The sequence below is a fragment of the Myxocyprinus asiaticus genome, chromosome 41, assembly GCF_019703515.2.
Source record: "Myxocyprinus asiaticus isolate MX2 ecotype Aquarium Trade chromosome 41, UBuf_Myxa_2, whole genome shotgun sequence".
Lineage (NCBI taxonomy): Eukaryota > Metazoa > Chordata > Actinopteri > Cypriniformes > Catostomidae > Myxocyprinus > Myxocyprinus asiaticus.
Window position 1 is genome coordinate 2,447,224 of NC_059384.1, and position 26,848 is coordinate 2,474,071.

Below are 26,848 nucleotides of genomic sequence, written 5' to 3' on the forward strand. Positions count from 1 at the left end.
ATTCTCTCCTTAATTTCAATATTTACCTCACCTTATTCGTGTGGTATAAAATTAACTTCTGTACTATAAATGCTTCATGCGCTTTTTTAAAATGTTATTTTATTTTTCAGTGTCTATTTCTCATATTTTTATCTTCATTTCTGTATTTACTTCACCTTATTTATTTAGTATAAAATTTACTTTTGTACTATAAATGCTTCAATTTAAATTTAATTACATTTTCCCTTTCTTTTATTCTCTCCTTCATTACTATATTTATAGTATATCATATTTATTTGGTATAAAATGTACTTGTGTGCTATAAATTCTTAAATTGAATTGAATTTTATATTTTTAATAATTTAATAATTTAATTTAATAATTTATTTTAATTTAATAATTGAATCAAACTTTAAATTAAATTAAAATTAAAATTAAAATTAAAATTAAAACTTAATTTAATTTAATTTAATTTTACTTTATTTTATTCTCTCCTCCTTCATTACTATATTTACAGTATATCACCTTATCTATTTTGTATAAAATCTTCTTCTGAACTATTTATACTTTATGTGCTTTAAATTAAATTAAAATTAAATTAAATTAAATTAAAATTAAAAAAAATTTAATTTAATTTTAACCTTTCTTTTATTCTCTCCATCACTGCTATATTTACGTCACCTTATTTATTTTGTATAAATTTTTTTAAGTATAAAAGTATAAATGTTTACTCTTCTTTATTATAAATATTTTAAGTGCTTTGGTAATTTAGTAAATGTAATAATAATAATAATATTAATAATAATAATAATTACAACAACTTTATTTTTACATAGCACCTTTAAAGGTAGCTTATCAAGGAACTTTACATAGTCAAACAATATATTAAAATAAAACAATATACACAATAGAAACACATCTACCGCTATATTTACAGTAATATTAAGAATAATAATCATACCAATAAATCATGCCATTAAGGAATAAAATATGTCAAAATGGCTTATGTGGCTCGAGCATTCAGAATGTAGATCTGATTTATAATAAAACAGACTAAATAAATCAATCTGCGGCTGTTGCTGTAACACATCATTAAAAACTGTGTAATTTATACCAGAAATACCATGTTATTTTGCTGTTACCTGGACACGCCTGCAGGAAACACGCCCGACTGTCAAACTGAGCCCCGCCGCAGGAACCACCGGGCCGGGCATCTCTCAGAATATTCCTCTGGCGAAACAGAGAGCCCAATCCACACGATGCACTGCACTGACTCCACGAACTCCATGCTGACAGAATACAGTCAACTGGAGGAGACAAACACACCTCTGTCAGTCCCATGAACCACTGCTCTGATGTGAGATGTGTAGTTGTGGACTTACAGCAGTCGTTCTCATCAGATCCGTCAGCACAGTCTCTGCGGAGATCACACCTCTTACTCAAACTCACACACTCGCCACTCCAGCAGCTGAACTGTTTGGCAGAGCAGGAGTCGGGCAGCAGGGGACGTCCGGTGGGTGTGATGGGCCCTGAAAGAAGAGATGTGCCAATTATGTTAATGTAATGAAATGGTCAGTAAATGGTTTTATTGCACTGCTCTCTTGAACACTCAATTCTGATTGGTAAAACATGCCATCTTGCATTCTGATATTTCTATATAACAATCACACATCCGGGGACAGAGTGATATCAGACCGATATCATCTTTCCTACTTCGCATATCACTCTGCGATCTCTACAAGTAAGCTAATAAAATCATTTCAACTCATTAAATTACACAATTCACATCCATTTATTTTTTGCCATGTATTCTTGTAATAAGCAATATAACACTAACAGAACACTGCCGCAAAATGCCGCACATTTTACAGAAGAATCAACAGAGCGTGCATGAGGAGTTTCTGAATTTCATATCAAAAGTTTTTCAATTTTATCATCAAAATGGTGTTTAAATAAATTAATTAATTAAATCTTTAATTAAATAAAAAATTTACAATTAATTTTCAACATAATATTGTATTACTTTTATCAGATGAAGCGCTTATATACAGAACCTCACAGCACAATCCTAAATACAACATTGGAATTATTTTTGTCAAATAAAGTGATGCATAACAGAGCATCACAGATGTGAGATATTACTTAAATATAATACAATTACTATTAATTTATTATTAGTAGTAGCAGCAGTAGTTGTAGTATTAGTAGTATTACATTGAATATTTCAAAACACTACAGTAGTGATATATTTGTGTTATACTTTTTTTCATTTAAATTGAGCTTTTATTTTGACATTTTTTTACTATGACGGTCAATCCAGAAAAGCCAGTCACTACGTGACTCAAAGTGATTAAATAAACATGAAGACTGTATGTGCCTCACGCTTAAAAGTCTGTCTGTTTACTGTCATCTGCTACAAACAGACGCATAATGCTCATGATGGTGTATGAGCCAAGGATCTTTAAAAGGTACATGTAGCTGGCGTCTCCACACAATCACAAGCGCTCACATTTGAAGCACACAGTACATTCAAACTATAATTTATCTCATTAAATTGCAGCTTTTGCGGCTAAATAATCTAACTAGGACATAACGTGATTTTAATTAGTGCACTGAATGTTTACATAATGACATTCGTACGTCAGATGGTATCGTTTTTGTGCATCGGAGCATTTTTACGAACACGAGTACAAAAACATGAGTGCAGTATCGGTATCGGGACATCCCAAACAGAAAAGGAGGTGACAGATTTGTAGTGAGCAACATTGCACATTGTCAAATACACACTGCACTTCACATGTTTTCCTCCAAAATAACAGCTCCAGTAAATATGACTAAAATATATAACTATTGCACAGAACAAATGTAAACCTCATAATAGTAGAAGTAATAATAAGAAGAACTCAGTTTATTATTGTATCATAATACAAATTTAATTGGGCTCCAAAAAGTGAGTGAACTTGTGGTTTTTGCACACCCTGTTCATTCACTATATTGTTTTAAATATATGCTTTTAATAACTGTATTGTATTGGTGCATCTAAATAAAAAATGATTAAATATTATTCTTCAATTGTTCATTTAGTGGGAAAACTGTGGAAAACATGCCTTCATTGTTTTTAGATTTTTATGCATTAAACATTTTAAATCTACGTGGCTACAATGGCTGTTTGGTTGAAATGATGGTTACTCTGTTAAAAAATAATAATAATAATTTTAACGGCATTTCAGTACAAATACATAATTATTGTCATGTATATCGAATGTCACCAATAAGCTCACAAATATTGAGATCCCCAGCCCTAAGTAAAGTCTCAAGTACATTTTTTGCAACTTAAGTGACACAAAGTGACAACAGTTTCAAAGATTGTTGGTCCTCATTTAGGTAAGTAAACGTGTAATTTTGTTAGTGTTTTATTTTTACTGCAGTGATCCTCATCCGAGCCGTCAGGACAGTCCTCGCGGCCGTCACACACAAACGCTGCTTCAACACAACCGAATGTCCTGCAGGTAAACTGTCCTTCCACGCACAGTATTCTGGGTAAACCATCATCAGGTGTCGTGTCCCACAGTCCTTGAAAATATTGAAAATATTTTAATAAGTATCTAGTTTAAATATTTTTAAGAAATTGTGAGCCCATGCAAAACTAGTGCTAGGGTGTTGTGGGTGATTACCAGGGCATTGCTATCAGGTTGCTAAGGTGTTATGCATATCTGCTAGGTGGTTACTTAACCATTTATATATATATATATATTAGTCAATATTTTACTGCAGTCTTGACCAACACAAAATAGGTATAGTTTGAAAGCTTAGAAGCTATACTTTACAATGCATGTAGGCACCATGACCAAAACTGAACAAGTGCTTTGAAATTTGCAGAAAAATCAGAAATGTTCCATTTTGATAATTTATTTAAAAAAATGTTGCACTGTACATATTATTGCAATCAGTAAAAACATCAAACTCATCAAATAGCCATGTGTCATAAGTCGTTGGAAAGCTCTCAAAGAGTAGAATACAACCAGCCTATTCGTTTTACTCACAGACAAAAATATAGTGAGTAATAGCTAAGTATATGTCTTTGACATACATGTTACATGTAAACAGGTGTTGCTTATATGCCGCGATTTCACTTATAACTTCACGAAAAATAAACAGAACATAAAGAGGAGGTGATTATCGTTAAAACTAGCCCACACACACACACAACACAATCGAATGCATAGCCATAGATCATTAGATAATCCACACGAAGCACAATGTGCGTACAGCACATAATGTGCTATCTGGCTTAAAACACGTTAGCTTTCCTGGATCAGATGACTTCATCAGAAATGATGTAGTACGTTGTTCAGTGTCATGGAACTCTAAACCAATCGTATTAGGATTCAGATCGCTGCAACCAGAGGTGGAAGTCATCCAAATATGGGCAGAGAGGATTATTCACTCTAATTACATATGGCCACCAGGAGATGGTGCCAAGTATATGACACAGGCTCAATGATGACTCAAATGACACAGAATGGAACTCAATGAGATCTTGTTACTCATGCTTTCAAGTTTGGAGAGAGAGCATACCTTAAGTAATTGTTGTATTTGCATGTGTAATTAGTTCTTATGTACAATTATTATGTTTTATTTATTTGGAGACGTTTTTGGACACTAGGATAAATCATTTTTGTAATGCTATAACTTTTTATTGCTTTGTCGTATCAACATGACATGATTGGGAACAAAACAAAAGCAGTTTTTCAGAGCAACATTTTTGACACCCTGATATAATATATATATATAATATCAAATAAGAAAAAGCAAATTTTTGGCTAAAGCAAAAAAATACTAGACACAGCCCAAAGAATAGAACAGAACGCAGGTGTCTCAAGAAGTTTTTTAAATTGACAAGCCATCTAAAAAAAGGTGCTCAAAGAAGTTTGGCTTGTGCATGTTTACATAGGAAAAACAGTCCAGACTCATGCAACAACGCCTTTGGTATGAACAGCCCATTAATGTACCAGAACCTACAGTAACAAGGCAAATGCACGAACACATACCTGTTGTGTTGGTATAGGGTGTAGGTGACATCAGCCCCGGCTGTCCAGTGGTGACCACACCTTCAGTTCTGGGAGTGGTCAGTATATGCACGCCTGGTTCTCCTGTCGGACCTCCTGGATGGACACCAGGTGGCGCTGTTGTGATGTGAGTGGGTGGAGCCACACCAGGGCTGCCATCCTGAGGACTTCTGGTGTGCAGTCCTGGAGATCCAGTGGTGTAGTCATGGTGACCAGGACTTCCTGTTGGTCCGGTGTGGTTATGTAAGCCTGGTACACCAGAGGGTGCTGTGGGCACTGCTGGACTAGTGGGCGTGACCAACTCATCTGACAGACAAAATGAAAATACAATGATAAAAAGGTCTCCATTATGTTTAGATTCAAACCATTTGAAAAGGTTTTAAGAAACGTAATATTTGTGTAAATGAAATGGTTGCAGAATTTCGAATTTTAGCTTCAAATTTAATGCAATGTTGGAGGGTAGCTTTTCATTGAATAACGACTAAAATTTGGGTCTGTTCCTGTATGACTTCTGAATACAGCGCATGATTTGTATGGACTACTTTTATGGTACTTTTTGTAGTTTGGTCACCGTATGCTTTCATTGTCTGGAAAAGAGCAATGTGCAATTCTGCTAAACATCTCATTCTCTCCACAGAAGAAAGTCATACATGTTTGGAACCACACATGTGTGAGTAAACGATGACAGAATGTTCTTTTTTTATACATATTTGATGTTTACTAAACAGTTATGTAGCGTGGGATTGTTGGCCAATCAGATTTCAGTGTGGGTGGGGCTACAGGGTGCAACAACAACAATAAAAATGGCTTAGTAGATCACAGTAAAAATCATTAATAACACTTATAAAAAAAATAAAAGAAATCCAGGAACAAGTCTTTTACCTCCTCTACAGCCCAGGACCTCGACACGTAGGTAAAACGTGTGGCGGAATTCTACAGGAATGATCCGGAGATAGCGAGCTCTGACCAGCCGGTTTAACCAGCGCGTGACCGGCGTCCGACTGAACATCCTCACGTCAAATATCTGACATGAACATGAATTATGAATATAAAAACATGAATTAAAACACTTTCAAATGACATAATGTCATTGTTTACATCGCCTAAATATAATTTATAAATCCAGTCCATTATTAGACCTACTAACTAATACAGTATATCATCAGGGTTGTTTCAGACCATTCTGGCACCTTAGGCGAAATCCCTATTGCTGCCCCTGTTGGGGGGGAGTTCGTTGCCACGGCCTCCTCTTTGGCGCACCCCCAACAGGTGGTGCCCTAGGCAACTGCCTAGTTCGCCTATGCCTAGAAACGGCTCTGCATATCATGATTTGTTTTTGCAGTTACCTTTGGAACAGACCCTGTGTCTGCAGTCTCACTGAAGTTGATGAACTGATTCTCCACCAAAGCAAAAGCGAGTGTGTATTTGGTGAGGTAACCCCACATGCGTTCACTGCCCTGCGTCACCACACCAGATATCCACGTGGGCTCCAGGAAATCCACCTGGAAATACGGATGAGGGTCTCCAGGCAATGGGCTCCACCCCGGCTCCATGATCATACTGAGGGAGACGCATCAAAACAAAACAAAAATCAGTAGAAAATACACAATGCTATTTATTAAATGTAATAATATTTTCCTCCTTTACTGTAAGTATTAACAATTCATATATAACCCTTTTTTCATAATAAAATGCTCACACATTGGGCACGACGTTCAGACGGCCAGCGTCAGCAGGATTATTCTCCCTGTACGAGGACGAGGTCAGCTGACCATAATGGACACGCCCATCCTCCAATCCCAGCGCAGAAGAGCATATACCTGATGGGAAACAGAGGCAATGCATACTAGCGTACAGCTTACTGCACACTACCTACTTCTTTTAACTCTAAGCTCTGAAGGTGTTTTTAAAGATTTCCTGTTTCAGTGGCATACCCAAAATTAAAGGCTTCTAACACGACAAAAAAAAAAAAAAGGAGGGTCAAGTGTTTGGTATCATTGTAAAGAAAATGTGTAATATTTTTAATGATATAGATTATGATACATTCCAAGACTCTCAGACTAAGAATGTGCTGAAAAAAAAAAAACTGAGCCAAATATTTACTTGACATTATATATCTCCGGGAGTAAATAAGTTGGCTCCGAAAAACTGCTTTTGTTTTGTTCCCAATCATGTCAACTCTGTCTGAGAATTGTTTTGTGTTGATACCACAAAGCAATCAAAAGTTATAGCATTACAAATATAATTTATAATCATGTCCAAAAATGTCTCCATGTGTCCAAAACTGTCTCCAAACAAATAAAACATAATAATTGTACATAAGAACTAATAACACATGCAAACACAACAATGACTAAAGGTTTGCATAGCATGCAGACATGATTATAGTAATGAGATTTCACAGAATGAGTTTCATTCTGTGTCATTTGAGTCATCATTGAGTCTGTGTCATGTAATTGGCGCCATCTCCTGGTGGTCATATGTAACGTGCTTCATGTGGATTATCTAATGATCTATGCATCTGATTACCTTGTGTGTGGGGGTCGTTTGAAAGATAATCACCTCCTCTAAGTAATGGTATGTGATATTTTGTTACGTATATTTTTTGTGAAGTTATAAGTTGAAACGCAGCATATAAGCAACACCAACATAATTGTCAAATAAATATACTTAGCTATTACTCACTATATTTGTGTCTGTGTGTAAAACAAATAGGCTGGTTGTATTCTACTCCAACAACATATGATACATGACTATTTGATCGTTTTTTTGTTTTTACTGATTACAATAATATGTACAGTGCAATTTTTTTATTTTTTTTTATTAATGATCAAAACAGAACACTTCTGATTTGTCTGCAAATTTCAAAGTACTTGTTCAGTTTTGGTCATACTGCCTTTTTCTAACAATACCCATTTTGTGATGGTCAAGCCTGTGGTTGTTAATATTTTGACAATTTTTTTTTTTCTCGGGTTAAAATAGAAGTAGTATGCAAAAAATGGAAGCTTTATGGAACCATGAGGGTAACACTTTCTATGAAGCCCATATTTATAATGCATTGTAAAGGCATTATAATGCGTTAGTAATGTCTCATAATACACCTTATAATATGTTATAACTTCTCAAAAATAATTATAACCACAGTTATAATACATTATAATACATACCTATTCATCGTTATACCTTAGAGTATAATGCATTATAACACAAGCAACATTTAATTTTATCTGCAGAAGTTATAATGAATTATATATACAGTGGTGTGAAAAAGTGTTTGCCCCCCTTCCTGATTTCTTATTTTTTTGCATGTTTGTCACACTTAAATGTTTCAGATCATCAAACAAGTTTAAATATTAGTCAAAGATAACACAAGTAAACACAAAATGCAGTTTTTAAATGAAGGTTGTTATTATTAAGGGAAAACAAAATCCAAACCTACATGGCCCTGTGTGAAAAAGTGTTTACCCCACCTGTTAAAACATAACTTAACTGTGGTTTATCACACCTGAGTTCAATTTCTCTAGCCACACCCAGGCCTGATTACTGCCACACCTGTTCTCAATCAAGAAATCACTTAAATAGGACCTGCCTGACAAAATGAAGTAGACCAAAAGATCTTCAAAAGCTAGACATCATGCCGAGATCCAAAGAAATTCAGGAACAAATGAGAAAGAAAGTAATTGAGATCTATCAGTCTGGAAAAGGTTATAAAGCCATTTCTAAAGCTTTGGGACTCCAGAGAACCACAGTGAGTGCCATTATCCACAAATGGCGAAAACATGGAACAGTGGTGAACCTTCCCAGGAGTGGCCGGCCGACCAATATTACCCCAAGAGCGCAGCGACGACTCATCCAAGAGGTCACAAAAGACCCCACAACAACATCCAAAGAACTGCAGGCCTCACTAGCCTCAGTTAAGGTCAGTGTTCATGACTCCACCATAAGAAAGAGACTGGGCAAAAATGGCCTGCATGGCAGAGTTCCAAGACGAAAACCACTGCTGAGCAAAAAGAACATTAAGGCTCGTCTCATTTTTGCCAGAAAACATCTTGATGATCCCCAAAACTTTTGGGAAAATACTCTGTGGACTGACAAGACAAAAGTTGAACTTTTTGGAAGGTGTGTGTCCCATTACATCTGGCATAAAAGTAACACCGCATTTCAGAAAAAGAACATCATACCAACAGTAAAATATGGTGGTGGTAGTGTGATGGTCTGGGGCTGTTTTGCTGCTTCAGGACCTGGAAGACTTGCTGTGATAAATGGAACCATGAATTCTGCTGTCTACCAAAAAATCCTGAAGGAGAATATCCGGCCATCTGTTCGTGACCTCAAGCTGAAGCGAACTTGGGTTCTGCAGCAGGACAATGATCCAAAACACACCAACAAGTCCACCTCTGAATGGCTGAAGAAAAACAAAATGAAGACTTTGGAGTGGCCTAGTCAAAGTCCTGACCTGAATCCTATTGAGATGCTGTGGCATGACCTTAAAAAGGCAGTTCATGCTCGAAAACCCTCCAATGTGACTGAATTACAACAATTCTGCAAAGATGAGTGGGCCAAAATTCCTCCACAGCGCTGTAAAAGACTCATTGCAAGTTATCGCAAACGCTTGATTGCAGTTGTTGCTGCTAAGGGTGGCCCAACCAGTTATTAGGTTTAGGGGGCAATCACTTTTTCACACAGGGCCATGTAGGTTTGGATTTTGTTTTCCCTTAATAATAACAACCTTCATTTAAAAACTGCATTTTGTGTTTACTTGTGTTATCTTTGACTAATATTTAAACTTGTTTGATGATCTGAAACATTTAAGTGTGACAAACATGCAAAAAAAATAAGAAATCAGGAAGGGGGCAAACACTTTTTCACACCACTGTATATATATATATATATATATATATATATATATATATATATATATATAATAGGTATGCTTTAAGTAAAGTGACAAAAGCATTGTCTTCTTATAAACATCCATATGATATTTTTAAGTGGTTATAAGACATTAAAAGTCATGCTGGAAGTTATAAACATTACACATGCACAAATACAAAATAACACGCATTCCATGTAAATTTTAAGATATATTAAAAAATAAACACTTGTAAAGCCACAATGTTAAAATAGATCAGAAACTCTCTCTCTCTCTCTAATGTGTTGATCACACATGTAAACACACCCAAGAATAAAAACAAAAATCAGACTGATTCTGTACTGGCGTCTATTCAATAAACTTTCATGTTTGTGCATCTTATTTTATAAATAACTTCCATTATATAAGTTTGACTTGTAATGTATGTTACAAGTTTATGTCATGGCTGTTTATAAGAAGATATTGCTTTTGTAGCTTCACTTAAAGCAGTCAAAGAACACTTATAATATGATCACATCATAAAGACTAAAGACTGTTTATACTATACAGCACTTATACCATTAACTTTATTAACTTCTGCTGCGTTAAAATTGGATGTTGCAGGTGTTATAAAGCATTAAACTCTTAACCCTATAACGCTGCCTGTATCAAATTTGATCCACTTTTTTCTAAAGCTTGTGCATCATCAACATAATAATTGTTTTGCCGAAAAACCTGTTGTCTGCAATGTACTAGATGTCTGCTGCCATGCGGTGGATGTTTCCAGGCATTTCTTGATGAAAAACACAATTTCCAAAAATGTCCACTTTTGTATTGCATGCACTAGTTTTTTTTTGGTGTGAAAACTTTGCTGATTTTTGTAAAGTAAAAGTGACAGTAATGATTATATTGTTATTGATATTTTAAAACGAGTATTTGCTGAATATAAGCAACTTGTGCTTGGTTAAAGTTTTGTATATTATTTGATTGAAAAAGCCCATTGAAATCCATGTATCAAATATGATACAGAGGTATATCTCTCAATCACCATTACAGTCATGTACAAAAAAATAAATAAATTTTTTTTAAAAAAATAAATAAATAAAATTAATATCACAGAGCTTTGAAAATTCTGACATATACATTTTATAAGATATATTGATAGTGTGAACTAATATTTCTGTGTATTTTCATATATGCAGTCTGCTCTGTCATTAAAGATCTCATTAATTTACATTATAAGCTATTATGATGTCATCTTACCATAAGTTCCTGAGACCCAGCAATTTTATTTTATTTTTTTCCTTTTTTAAATGTCAATATCGTGTTCGGAGCATAAAATACATATGATAAAAAAAGATATAATACATATAATAAAAAATTATATTTTATTAATATTGTATTTGAACTGTGAAACATTTCAATCCATATTTATAGAGCAAGAAGAGGAAGTTGTCACGGTCAAACTCTCAAATATTTGGTATCTCTGAAAAGCCCAGAGAGTCCTCTGATAATACCCCAAGATTTACCACTGTAGAAAAACTTACATAACAAATGTCCTACACATAAATGAACTGCTGGGCCTCAGGAGGAGAATGACCTTTAAAGCCTAATGGATCAAATATGATACATAAAATAAAAAAAGTTTTTTTTTTTTAAGTTTTCTTTTTATAGTTTGTCTAATGGTACTTAAAACAGTTTAATGTAAATATATATATATATATATATATATATATAATTTTCTGACAATTCTTTCATATGTCAGGCTTTACAGGGTTAAGTATAACTATGAATAGGGGAAGTCTTATAATGTATTATAACTGTGGTTATAATTATTTATGAGAAGTTATAACTTATTATAAGGTGTATTATGAGACATTATGAATGCAGTATAAATATGGGCTTCATAGAAAGTGTTACAACAACAGTAGTGTGCTCCACTTGTCACTTTACACTAATTCAGTTTACATGTTTAATTCAGTGAGGGCCGACAAGTGACAATAAAAACTGATATTTTATGGAGCTAGAACAATGAATACAGTATTTAAAAATGTATTTATTGAAGTCTAGACATTTAACAAAACTGAAGACATTTGTGGCATATTTTATAATTTTGTATTTTTTTAAACAGCAGATTTTTTGTTGATTAGCTTTCAAAATTCAGATTATAAAATTACAGGTTCAAATTTTCAGACTGCGAACTACGCAAGTAAATAATCCAGTTTTGCTTGACCTTTGACCTCGTTTTTGAATCTGAATGTCCTAGATCTGAATGTGAAACATCTGTCTTTGGAGTCTGGAATTTCTGAATGTTAATTCACATGTAAAGAAATTCATATACATGCTAAATATAGCTCCATATATTTTGCAGTTTTTCATCCAATTTGTGTAAAATGTCATTGTAGAGTGCATAAAATGTGACAGTAATATTAGAATAGCTTTAAACTCATTTCATCCTCATCGCGCACAAGATGACTGTACATCATTTTTTAATCCAAATGTGTTTACATTAATGTATTCTACAGTTAATAACTGTAAATCTTCTTACCTTTCTGACCAGGTCCTCCTTCCTATAAAACACAAAACAGAGAGAGAAAATAATTCTATTTAAGGATTTAGTACCTAGAAGTGTTTATGCATTTGTACCAGCTATAAGAAATCCAACCTAATACAGTGCCATTACAACAACTAATCCTTTGGACACCAAACTCACTCTTTTCTTTCAAAAGTGACCATGGTCATATATTTGTCGTCAGATTTGTACTCAAATGGAACAGCTAGTTAACAAGCCAGATAGAGAAAATCAATAATTTGCATCTCACAGTGGTGGTGGGTACTTTGGGTGTGGTAACGGGCTTCTTGCTGGATGTCCTGAGCGGGGCGGCGGTGGGTGTGATATGGGTGATGTTTGTGTGTGTACAGTTTCTCTCATCAGCTCCATCCGGACAGTGAGGAACTCCATCACAGCGGCGCTCTGCCTGTATACAGCCCCCTGGAGGAGGGCAAGAGAACTGACCTGGTGCACAGCTAACAGGGCTTTTGGTAGGAGTCGGCCAAGTACCTAAAAACAACAGAAATAGACAATTAATTTAGCAAAATAAACAAGTGAATGAAACAGGCAATGCAAGTAACAACAGATATCCACTTAATGCCTCTAATATATATATATATATATATATATATATATATATATATATATATATATATATATATATATATAGTATAGAAATACCACATATGAAAAATTTCATGAAACTTTTTTGAAAAATGTACAAAAATATGTTTAAAACAAGAATGATTTTTTTTCATGGAATATAAAAATAATATATATATATGTATATATATATATATATATATATATATTAGTAAGTATAATAGTATGAGTTTATATAATATATAAATATCTATATTTTATATATATATATATATATATATATATATATATATATATATATATATATATATATATACATACATAATATCTCATATATTTAATATAGAATATATATATTATTATTATATATATATTTATATATATATACATTCCATGAAAACAAAATTATTCTTGTCTTAAAGGGGTCATGACATACTCTTTTTTTTTTTTTTTTTTAAATAATTTTATCATCTTCTCTGAGGTCCACTTACAAAGTTAGTTTAATTGTTTGTTTTTTTTTTTGCACAAAAACAGTCATATTTTGTCATAAATAATAATTTTCCACCCTGTCTCTGGCCCTTTGTCTGAAACGCTCTGTTTTAAGCTGTTTGGCCCTTTAAAGCTTCACTATGATGCCCACTGCTGTGATTGGCTAACATCATGCAGCCCTTCCAATCTACAGTTTTCCCAACCAACCACTGTGTGGCGCCATGATGACTCTAATTGCCTGTTTTGTATTTCTGGTCTCGAGACGCCAATTAAAAACTGTCAAAATGAGCGATCCAGAGAAGAACAACCATTTAAGTGTTAATTGGTGTAAAAATGAATTTCAGGCTCAACTTGTGCAGTTGTTGGCTGTCATAACTCAGAATAATTAATGATATCAACGGAACTAACCTTGGACCATCGCTTCATGTCATCTACACACTCAGGTGACGCACTGTCTATAAAAAAAGGTCATCTCGACTCTGTGAAGTATCTGCATGTTTTTTGACAATCTATACAAATGTAATACTTTAAACGTTACATTACCCGCGAAGCATATAAACCGATGCGAGTGAAAACAACGGAGACTGGAAATTGAAAACTGTCAAACAGTCATGACATATGAAATATTCATGAATAAAATTGTTTACTTATGAATTCGCAGTCCAATAGTGTTTTAACTGCCCCATCCTTCGATAACAGTTCCTATGACTGGTTCATAAGCAATCACGTTTATAATATGAGCCGAAAACATACAATCCTTGCTCAGATGTTCTGAATACACAAACGTAAATAGTCCATGGAGGTGGCGTTGGGCTGCTTCAACCGGCTTCAACAGGCCAAAGCAGAGACGCTGGTCTTCATGTCTCACATTTTCCCGGTTTGTTTACACACAGATCGGCATGTGTTTCTCCCAGTCAGTGGCAGCAGCAGAATGAGACGTGTTTTTGAAAGTTGTGTTCATACCGCTCTTAAAACTCGCCGCACATCGCCGAAAACACATCAAAATGATCAAAGACATGCAACGAGTGCATGTTTACAAAAGACCAAAAATTACCACATATGGGTGCAAAACAGTCCAGGACACCTTCAAAACAGCACAACAGCAAGAATGCAGTTGAATGAAACACAATGGGGTCTCCATTTTAGAGTTATAACTTGACATCGCATCTTTTAAAAGCGGCACAAGATGCATGATAATGGACAAAAACTCTCACAGGAAGATGTCCTGTGTAAATCCACTTTGGACAAATTTCCCATGACAGGCCCATCTCTCTCCTCTTCACCTGTGTGTGACTCAGTGAGCACCAGTGGGCGGGGCCAAAGGTGCAATGACGGAAAAATAGGCATTGCATATGCAGATGTACTTGGTCCTTGTGATGTCACAAGTTCCATGAATTTCAAACGAGACATTTTTGCAGCTTGGTTTAAATAAATGCTCTTTTTCCATTAAGGAGGAAGTTATCAGTTCTGAAACTTACAGTATGTTTTTGATAGTACAATGACCTTTTATATGTCAGAAGATCAAGTACAATTTTACTCCTCATGTCATGACCCCTTTAAACATATTTTTGTCAATTTTTCATTACAATAAGCCAGTTATATTGTATTGTATTAGAGTAAAAATGACTGTAATACAATGTATTTTTTAAATCACCAGCAAACACCATCATCATATATAAATAGATTGCAATTTAAATAATGTATTATTCGTGCAAAATTTCCTGTATAATAAAAAGCAGTATAAAAAAATACTACCATGAGGTACAGTATAAACACTATATTTAAATTAAATAATTTATCATCATTTATTTTTTCACATTACAGATTCTCTAATGCAATATTTAATTTCTTCTTTCTTTCTTTTGATTTTGTGGTGAAATATAACCTGGATACAGTTCTGTGCAAAAGTTTTAGGCACTTGTGAAAAATGTTGCATAGTGAGGATGTCTTCAAAAATAATGACATAAATAGTTTTCATTTATCAATTAATGTCATACAAAGTCCAGTAAACATAAAAAAGCTAAATCAATAATCGGTGTGACCACCTTTGCCTTTAAAACAGCACCAATTCTCCTAGGTACACCTGGACACAGTTTTTCGTGGTTGTTGGCAGATAGGATGTTCCAAGCTTCTTGGAGAATTCACCACAGTTCTTCTATCTATTTAGTCTGTCTCAATTGCTTCTGTCTCTTTATGTAATCTCAGACAGACACGATGTTCAGTGGGGGGCGCTGTGGGGGCCATGACATCTGTTGCAGGGCTCCCTGTTCTTCTATTCTATTCTTTTCTATTTGCAAAAGTAATGTTTGGGAGTCTAACATTTATATTTCTTATTGACACACTAAAGCTGAAGATATAAATAACCATCTTAAGACAAATGCTTTTGTGAAACACCTTATGTGCCTAAGACTTTTGCACAGTACTGTATGTTTTTGAAAGGTTGAGATTCATTCGTAGTTGTGATAATGTTTCAGAAACAGAAAATTATGCAATAAACATTTCCATGCTTCTTAAAATTCTCATTAAAAAAAAGTGCTATAAATAAGGGCTTCTTTTGAATACATTTAGTCTTGTATTGTCCTGTAGATGGGGCATAGGTCTGTACGCACCACAGTTGAGTTCATCTGTGCCATCGCCGCAGTCATTGATACCGTCACACAGCGCCCCCTGAGGGCCAGTAGGAACACAGCGGCCATTACCGCAGCGGAACTCCTGCTCTCTACAGGGGCGCAGTGGCGGAGTGGGTGTGGACCACTCATGCTCTGAGGAAAAACAGGAGAAGACATGAAATAAAACACCATAACAATTTGCATCAAATTACCTATGCACAGTCTTAATTACACATGCTACATGAAAACATTAAAAAAGCAACATTAAACTGCATTTATTGACATGATGGTGAACTATTTTTCCTTTAACCCATAAATGCATGGGTGTTTCGACAAACATTACAACATACTCGGTACTTATATCCATCACAAATGGATCTACAAAATGGCCAGATATTATCAAATTTTCAAAACATTTTCAAGACGATTCGAAAATAATAAAATAGAAAATATTGTGATATATTTTGTTGATATAGTTTTCATATAACTTCTTTGAATTTTCTATAAATCCTATGATTATATTTTTCTTTTGATCGTATACATTGTGATTTTGTTTTTGTTTGTTTTTTACTTTTCTTTATTATTTATTTTTATATTTAAAAAAAACATATTGAGTTAAATGTTTGTTATTGAAAAGGTGAGGTATTCAAACCCACAAGGGTTTCTAACCTCTCATCCATATCTCTTTTCTATTTTGTATTCTTGCTTTGTTCTTTTACAATATTTCAAAAAGATGATGCAACAAATCTAGAACAGGATTCATTACTTCCACACTGAAATTTCATGAGACACAACTGGCTCCCAAACACATACTGAACTACACAAAACACATAAACTACACATAAGTTACACATATGTATTTTCTCAGGCACTTTTTGAGACTAAATAGATGCAAAACTTTCAGAAGTAGACCCAAATGACAATAGCCAAATCATACTGTTCTTGTGTTAAACTTGCTATAGTTTACTTCCACGTTGTGTCTTCATCAAATAATAATGTCAAAAATAAATCAAGTCAATCACTGAAACATCAGTGCCATCTTGAGTAAGGTGTCAGGAGCACAATCTCTCCCTCAACGTCAGTAAGACAAAGGAGCTTGTGGTGGACTTCAGAAGAAAAGACAGAGAACACAGTCCCATCACCATCAATGGAGCACCAGTGGAGAGAGTCAGCAGCTTCAAGTTCCTGGGTGTCCACATCACTGAGGAACTCACATGGTACATCCACACTGAAGTCGTTGTGAAGAAGGCTCATCAGCGCCTCTTCTTCCTGAGACGGCTGAGGAAGTTTGGAATGAACCACCACATCCTCACACGGTTCTATACCTGCACTGTAGAGAGCATCCTGACTGGCTGCATCTCCGCCTGGTACGGCAATAGCACAGCCCACAACCGCAAAGCACTGCAAAGGGTGGTGTGAACTGCCAGACACATCATCAGAGGTGAGCTTCCCTCCCTCCAGGAAATATATACAAGGCGGTGTGTGAAAAAAGCTCAGAGGATCATCAGAGACTCCAGCCACCCGAGCCATGGGCTGTTCTCACTGCTACCATCAGGTAGGCGGTATCGCAGCATCAGGACCCACACCAGCCGACTCCATGATAGCGTCTTCCCCCAAGCAATCAGACTTCTGAACTCTTGATCTCCCACGATCAAAATACATCAGCACTGCACTTTATTACTCTTACTCTTATATCTCACACCGGACTGTCATAAATTATATTATTATTATTATATTATATTCTCTCTTAACAACTTACTATCAACCGACAGCCTGAATGTCAATACAGTACAATACTGTACATTCTATATATATATATACTTTTTTTACATATTTATATTTTTTATTTTTATTGAATAATGTGTATCTATATTGTGTGTATTGTATACTGTACAGTGTATGTTATTATTTGTATACTGTTGAGTGTAATTATGTGTATAACAGATGTTTAAATTGCGTTGTGTTAATTTGATGTTATTGTAAATTGGTATATGTCTCATCACTGTCACGACTGCTATATTGATCGGAACTGCACCCAAGAATTTCACACACCATTGCACTTGTGTATATGGCTGTGTGACAATAAAAGTGATTTGATTTGATTTTTATTTGATTTGAAATAGCATGTATAATATGCATGAATATAATACTTATTTCTATTATAATAAAAAATAAATAGATATCCTGTGATAGTAAACTTATATAGATATGAAATAATCATAAAAATATGATTCATGTCAGCGGAAAAAAAAAGCGACACTATTACACATCTCGGGTCTTTCATGACCCTGTACAGTTTTAGTAATTAAGCAGTTATAGAAAATATATTTTTTTGCAAATTGGCCATTTTTTTGGCACACTATTTTTAAAATAGAAAGTTTGAGGACAGTGTTGAGTGTAATTGGATTACAAAGTAATTTGTTAGTGTAATAACAATTAAAATAAAAAATAGACACTATTTTGAATTTGTTGACAGTAATAAGTAATGTGATTACTTTTTCAACAAAGTAATAAGTAAAGTAATCTGATTGTAATTTTTGAGATTTAGTTAGTAATTTGTAGTGGATTACTTTTTTTAGTATCTTACCCAACACTGGTTGAGGAATGCTAAAGAGGTGTGGGCACAACTCCAAAAAATGAGGTACAAGAGGTGGAATGAGGTCCCGGGTCACTAAAGACCCGAAGTATGCGTTTAAGGGTTAAGAGAAGAAACTGAATGATTTACCGTGAGCGCATCCCATGAGCTCGACTCTCAGATAGATTCCGTTCTGAAAGTCATGAGGCAGAACTCGCACAAACCGAGCCGACACCATCCGATCTAGACGGGTCAGAGCTACACCATGATCATCACTGTTACCCTGAAACACCTGCAGGACACGCCACAAAAACAATTGCCCTCGATGAAAATTAGGTAAACACATTTTACATAATTCAACCTGCAATTTCTATATTTAGAAGTGCAAACGTTTTAGACAGAAAGCAAAATGGTATATTTAAATTTATGTTAACTTTTTCAAAGTTTCTGCATATATTGCATATTTTTTCTGTTGCTACTTCCTGTTGGTTGTTTAGCAAGTGTTACCTTGGTTTTGGGTCTGGTGTCTGTGATGAGCTCTTTGTATGTGTACCAGTGATTGCCATCATTACTGAACTGCAGATAGAAGCTCGACACAAACGTGTCAAACATGCCTCCACCCTGAGTCAACACGCCTACAACATCAGACAGAGAGAGTAAACTACAAGTAATAAACTCTAAGTAAGTATTTATATATTGCAAAATAAATATAACTGTTTATAACACAAAGACTGAGCTGCTGAATAACCAGTATTCATTTCCAGATAGCTCCTGGCATAAATATATCTGAACTGGGTTTCTGTGTCTGTTGTTTGATGCATTCGTCACCTGTGATGTTGTAGGGTCTGAGCAGGTCTATCTGTAGATATGGGGCATGTGTGACGTCTCTGTGTCCCTCAGGAGTCCCAGGCGAGAGCTCTCTGTACTGCTCCGGTTCTGGGCTCCAGCCCTGCAGGTCGCTGTGGAGGTCTCGTGCGTGCAGGCGTCCCGCTGATGGAGGGTGACCAGGCTGATGGGACGAGGCGCTGAAACTGGAGGAGGGGAGCGACTGAACGCCCAGACGAGACCAACACTCATCTATACAACAAACACAGAGAGAATTCAATCGATATATTACTCATCTATTCAAGAAACTCTCGTAAGTTAAAAAGTTACAAATTAATAAACTATACTGTTACTTATAATGTATATTTTAATTCTATGAATACACAACAGTTATTGTTTTAAACATTTTTTAAATCCATTTTTTCCTCTACTTTAGTACAGCCATTATTTGTTTAATATATTACAATAAAATGACTGTAATACAATTTATTTGTATTAAACTCTCACTTAATTAAATACTTTAAAATCATATATATATATATATATATATATATATATATTTCTTGTCATATTACAATAATGAAAATTCAATTTTAAAGAGGTATAAATCAGTGAATGGCGACAATCTATTGCGAAACCCTGTGTACTAATTACATTTGAATGTATTTTCTTGTTTTAAACTGACCTTCAGATGGCAGAGGGTAAGTTGGCACAAGAGGGCCCTCTGGTGGTGTGGAGGGTGCAACGGTTATTGTCACCGGTGTAGTTGCCAAGATAGAGGTACCATTACCTGACAAGACAAAAAATACTTTGGCATAAAAACGTCATATTCTGATTGCATGAAACACCTGGTGTAATTATGAATCACAAAGTTACAGTTGTCAACACATCTACTTTGATCATGATTAAGTTAACTTTACCTTCACATCGGCAACACTTATCTCCTGTTCCTGGAATCAGAGTATGACCCTAAAAAGATGAGAAAATTGTACGTTTTACCAATAGATTTCACCAACAGAACAGAAGTTAAAGATCAACAACAATGTGGATGATACAATTGAAACATCGGGAGTGACAAACAATGATATTAGAGACAGAAAACTGTGATATAACTGAACACACACATACCTGCGGGCATCCAGTGGCAGAGTATGGGCAGTAAGGAGCACACTGCACTGTGAGGTTTGGCAAACACTGGCACAGCTGGCACGGACCCCCCTTCCAGCGTTCGCCCACTGCATGTGTGTGTGACTGATATACACACACTCTGCATGGCTCTGTCTGACAGCTGAAACACACACACACACACACACGATACTGAAAATACAGTTACCTACACATATCTGTATGGCATTGCACTTTAATAAAAGATAACTTAATATGTCATTTTTGAAATCAAAATTGGGCTAATACAGGGAAAATGGGTTCAAATGATCCACAGTGACAGCATATAGTTACCGTCTGGCCTTGCGGTAAATTCCGCGGCACTGTCGGCCGTTGCCGTGTTTTAACGGGTTATTTGGGCTGCGGAAAGACCACTGAACACTTTGAACTCCACACGGACCCAAACACTCTCCCCATGAAGACCAGGACGACCAGCCACAGTGCACTAGTGCAAAACACATGGAAAATAAGATGCCTAGTAGTTCACAGTTGAACAAACACACACATATTGAAAAAGACAATTCTGGTATCTTTGTCTTGTTTTCCAGTAAAATGTCTAAACGCATCTAAACTTGTTTAAAATGAGTGTAAAAATCTGACAGGTGAACAGATGTTCAATTGTTACATTCAGATGTTACATTTAAAAAAATATTCTTTGAAAACAACATTTTATGCAAGTTTTGTTTTGAAATGAATGCATCTCATTTTAGGGGTGTTTAAATATTTTTCCTGAAATTTTACTGTTTGGATCAAAAACATGTTAACCCTTTAAGCTCAGCCCACGAGAAAAAAAAAAATATTGTAAAAATATTAATAACTACAGTTGTGTCCAACACAAAATAGGTATCGTTTGAAAGCTCAGAAGCTTTATTTTCCAGTGCATGTAGACATTATGACCAAAACTGAACAAGTACTTTGAAATTTGCAGATAAATCAGAAGAGTTTCTATTTGATAATTTATAAATAAATAATTAAATAAATAAAAATGGTACTGTACATATTATTGCAATCAGTAAAAACATCAATCTGTTCAAATAGTCATGTGTCATATGTTGTTGGAAAGCTCTCAAACAGTAGAATACAACCAGCCTATTTGTTTTACTCACAGTCAAAAATATAGCGAGTAATAGCTAAGTATATGTGTTTGACAATTATGTTGATGTTGCTTATATGCTGCGTTTGAACTTATAACTTCACAAAAAATATACGGAACATAAAATAACACATATCATTACTTAAAAGACATGATTATCTTTCAAACGAGCCCCACACACAAGGTAATCTGATGCAAAGATCATTAGATAATCCACATGAAGCACAATGTTACATATGGCCACCAGGGGATGGCGCCAAATACATGACACAGACTCAATGATGACTATAATGGCACAGAATGAAACTCATTCTGTGAAATCTCATTACTAAAATCATGTCTGCATGCTATGCAAACCTTTAGTCATTGTTGTGTTTGCATGTGTAATTAGTTCTAATGTGCAATTTTTATGTTTTATTTGTTTGAAGACAGTTTTGGACAGTATAATAAATGATATTTGTAATGGTGTAACTTTTGATTACTTTGTCGTATCAACACAACATTTTTCTCATATGCAGTTGACATGATTGGGAACAAAACAAAAGCAGTATTTCTGAGACACCTTATTTACACCCAGACATAATGTCAAATCAGAAAAAAAAAGTACATTAAAGGCTCAATTTTGGTGTGATTTTTCAGCAGTTTCTTAGGCTGTGAGTCTCAGAATGTATCATAATCTGTATCAGGGGCGTCAAACTCGGTTCCTGGAGGGCCGCTGTCCAGCAGAGAGCTAATCAAGGTCTTCAGGAGTGCTTGAAGATTACAAGGAGGCATTTTGGAGCAGAGCTGCGGCCCTCCAGGAACTGAGTTTGACACCCCTGATCTATATCATTAAAACATTTGAAAAGTTTTCTTTACAATGATACCAAACACTTGACCCTCCTTTTTTCTTTTTGTTGAGTTATAAGTCTTTAATTTTGGGTATGCCACTGAAACAGGAAATCTTTAAAAACACCTTCAGAGCTTAAAGGGTTAATACAGGAAATAAAAATGGTTTTTGACAAACCATTCCATGGGTTCTTGAAGTTTTAAACTCATATTAAAATAAGACTCTTTTGTGTGTGTGTGTGTACCGGAGCATTCTGGGTTGGGCTGACAGCGTTGTGCTCTGCCTCTCTCACACACACAGATCTCACAGCCCACTTTCACCTGTTGACCGGGCCAGTACCGTACGCCTGACACCTCACACACACACTCGTCCGGCAGAACACACTTATTCTCATGATTCATCACCAGACCATCAGCACACCAGCAGCCTGAGAAAGAAAAAACATGAAAGAGGAAATAGACTTCAAAATGTAATTATGAGTATCATTGGAGAAAAGCATATAAAGGGTGAATCTCACAAAAACATGGTCATATTTCACCACTTAATCAGTTATATACAGCATACAGTATAGTTACGACAGCTGTTATTACAGTGCAATTATAGTAATTTGGTTTTAGCCACAACTGTCATAAAAAAGAAAAATCAAAATGACAAAGATTCTGAAAGTGTCTTGAAGTAGATTATACATTATTAGAGACAATTGAACATCATTAACAATAACTGTAATAACTACAGTATTTTGATGGACACTAGGATTAACATGTATTTTTTGTATTCATAAAAATAAAAAAAATAAGCAGACCCGTGAAACACTTTGCGTTCCGGTCACATGTCGTTGCTCCGGATATGTGAGCGCAGGTCAAAGGGCACGGCGCACAGCTGTGTCTGACGAGACCCGCGGGACACGAGACATTAACACAGTCATCCTGAGGACAGGGTTCTGGAAACATTAAGACATATCTGTTATCAACTGGAAACATTTCTGTCATGTAGATCATTTATAACTCGTTCAAATTCAACCATTTATGAACCGGACATAAACAGAGCTGCGTTTGTTTGTATAAATCACAAAACATGTCAAGAATGTGCCCGCAAGAAAGAAAGAAAGAAAGAAAGAAAGAAAGAGAGAGAGAGAGAGAGAAAGAAAACAAGCAAGAAGAAAGAAAAGGAGAAAGAGAAAGAGAGAAAACAAGCAAGAAGAGAAAGAATGAAAGAAAGAAAAAGAGAAAGAGAAAAAAGAGAAAGAGAGACAGAAAGGAGAAAGAAAGAGAGAAAACAAGCAAGAAGAGAAAGAAAGAAAGAGAGAAAAATAGAAAGAAAGAGAGAAAGAGAGAAAGAAAGAGAAAGAAAGGAGAAAGAAAGAGAGAAAGTAAAAGAAAGAATGAAAGAAAGAAAAAGAGAAAGAAAGAGAGAAAGAAAGGAGAAAGAAAGAAAACAAGCAAGAAAGAAAGAGAGAAAGAAAGTAAAAGAAAGAAAAGGAGATAGAGAGAAATCAAGCAAGAAGAGAAAGAATGAAAGAAAGAAAAATAGAAAGAGAGAAAGAGAGAAAGAAAGAGAGAAAGAAAGGAGAAAGAAAGAGAGAAAGTAAAAGAAAGAATGAAAGAAAGAAAAAGAGAAAGAAAGAAAGAGAGGAGAAAGAAAGAGAAAACAAGCAAGAAGAGAAAGAAAGAAAAAGAGAAAGAAAGAAGAGAGAAAGAAAGAGAGAAAGAGAGAGAGAAAGAGAAAGAAAGAAAGAAAGAGAAAGAGAGAAAGAGAAAGAGAGAGAGAAAGAGAAAGAAAGAGAAAGAGAAAGAAAGAGAAAGAGAAAGAAAGAGAGAAAGAAAGAAAGAGAGAAAGAAAGAAAACAAGCAAGAAGAGAAAGAAAGAGAGAAAGAGAGAGAGAAAGAGAAAGAGAAAGAAAGAAAGAGAGAAAGAAAACGAGCAAGAAGAGAAAGAAAGAAAGAGAAAGAAAGAGAGAAAGAAAGAGAGAAAGAAAGAAAGAGAGAAAGAAAACAAGCAAGAAGAGAAAGAAAGAAAAAGAGAAAGAAAGAAAGAGAGAAAGAGAGAAAGAAAAAGAGAAAGAGAGAAAGAAAAAGAGAAAGAGAGAAAGAAAGGAGAAAGAAAGAAAGAAAACAAGCAAGAAGAGAAAGAAAGAAAAAGAGAAAGAAAGAAAACAAGCAAGAAGAGAAAGAAAGAAAGAAAAAGAGAAAGAAAGAAAGAAAGAAAGAAAGGAGAAAGAAAGAGAGAAAACAAGCAAGAAAAACAGAAAGAAATCAAGAAATTAAAAAGAAAGAAAGTAAACATGTTTTTTCTGTGATAATCACCTGTATGTGCTCACCGAAAAGGAAAAAAAAATCCCGATGAGCAATCTCTCCGCAGTAAATTATTATACAAATGAAATCTCTTTATTGTCACAACACCATTTACACAAGTATAACAGTGAGTGAAAGTCTTGTGTGTAGTTTCACCAACACATGTAATACACAGTAATAAACAACAATATTGTGTGTATAATTCTATGTGCTGCTTCTTACTGATGTCAGTGGTCAGGTTGGTTTCTCCGGGTAGTTCTGCGCAGGTTCTGCCTCCGTTCTGAGGTGGCACACACTCTCTCTGACGAACTTCAACACCGCCACAATCTTTACTGCAGTTTGACCACGTCACCCACGGCAACCAGTAACCATCAACTGTTTGATGAAAAAAAATCATCAGTGACATCTGAGTCCTCTGTAATGAGACTTTACTGATCAATATTGTAGTTAAACACTCTCACCCGGACACGCAGTAGAGTAGCACTGCTGTCTCTGTGTGTCTTCTCCCCTGCAGTGTCCATCAGTCTCCTCCAGGGTGCAGCGTCTCTGTCGGCTTATGGTTCCGGATCCACAGCTACGACTGCAGGGACTCCAGGGACTCCAGGGGCCCCAGACCCCACAGTCCTGCTCATCTGAGGGGCCCGCAGCTGGACAATCTGCTATGCCATTACACAACTAAACAACACACAGACATATAATATTTTCTTATTTTTCTCTACCCCTTCTTGTGTTGTGCTATTTAGCGGTTTTAATTTTTGTATTTTGCTCCTCTCTACACATGCTCTAGGTTCATGTAGGTTCTCAGTGTCAGTACCGCATTGAAAGGAACACATGATCCGTCAGCACAGGTGAACTCTGGACAAACGCGACTGGTGTTTCCATCACTAGGGGGCGCTACGGAGGGACTGAGCTTATCTGGAGAGAGAGAGAGAGAGAGAGAGAGAGAGTTAGATTTTTTATTCATGTTCTGTACATAGCCTAAAGTGACTTCCACATTACTCGCCAGCATGAAGCGCCACTTCCAAATGATATGTGTTGCAGAAAGCACCACGGACGGGTGATTTTATGAGTTCACCAGGCAATAGAGCAGAAGGCTTGCACATTAAACATCGAAAACGTGTATTTGAACTCAGAAGAAAGAAAAGTCCTGGCAATTGCATTGATACATTAATTGCAAGAGGACTCTAAGTGTTCTTGGTGAATTTGAATTCGTTCAATAACTGCGGTCTCTGGATATATTTATGAATTTTACAAAAACTTATAAGACGGTCATTTGCTAATGAGTTTGTGTATGGGCAGTCATATATGCTAATGTGCTCATATGTGGGTGGGCATATGTTAATGACCTCAAGTGAGGGCAGTCACATGATAATTAACTCTTGTGTGGGTGGCCATATGTTAACGAGCTCATATGTGGGTGACCATATCTTAATGAGTTCATGTCTGGGCAGTCACATATAAATGAGCATGTGTGGGCGGTCATATGATAATTAACTCTCATGTGGGTGGCCATATGTTAATGAGCGTGCATGCAATAGTTAATTAACTCTCATGTGGGTGGCCATATGTTAATGAGCTCATATGTGGACCCGCACCAGCCGACTTAATGACAGCTTCTTCCCCCAAGCAATCAGACTTTTGAACTCTTGATCTCTCACGCCAATATACATCAGCACTGCACTTTATTAATCTTATTAAATTGGTATATGTCTCATCTATGTCTCATCACTGTCATGACTGCTATGTTGCTCGGAACTGCACCCAAGACTTTCACCCACTATTGCACTTGTGTATATGGTTGTGTGACAATAAAAGTGATTTGATTGATGTGGGTGGTCATATATTAATGAGCTCAAATGTAGGTGGTTATATGTTAATGAGCTTGAGTATGGGCAGATATATTTTAATTAACTCTCATG

The 26,848-nt window shown here is 35.5% G+C and overlaps 1 protein-coding gene across 1 annotated transcript in view; it reads right to left on the reverse strand.

The window, feature by feature from the left end:
* Positions 1-26,848, reverse strand: part of sspo (SCO-spondin) — a 149,044-nt gene that overhangs the window by 79,041 nt on the left and 43,155 nt on the right. The window contains 23 exon segments of the mRNA XM_051682192.1: positions 1,122-1,286; positions 1,362-1,508; positions 2,940-2,957; positions 3,403-3,552; positions 5,031-5,354; positions 5,931-6,072; positions 6,395-6,608; positions 6,748-6,868; positions 12,449-12,470; positions 12,738-12,961; positions 16,153-16,305; positions 18,878-19,019; positions 19,235-19,362; positions 19,556-19,804; positions 20,238-20,342; positions 20,473-20,521; positions 20,681-20,840; positions 21,011-21,161; positions 22,883-23,065; positions 23,441-23,578; positions 25,152-25,304; positions 25,391-25,604; positions 25,744-25,844. Of these exon segments, the coding sequence (XP_051538152.1) occupies positions 1,122-1,286; positions 1,362-1,508; positions 2,940-2,957; positions 3,403-3,552; positions 5,031-5,354; positions 5,931-6,072; positions 6,395-6,608; positions 6,748-6,868; positions 12,449-12,470; positions 12,738-12,961; positions 16,153-16,305; positions 18,878-19,019; positions 19,235-19,362; positions 19,556-19,804; positions 20,238-20,342; positions 20,473-20,521; positions 20,681-20,840; positions 21,011-21,161; positions 22,883-23,065; positions 23,441-23,578; positions 25,152-25,304; positions 25,391-25,604; positions 25,744-25,844 (3,453 nt within the window).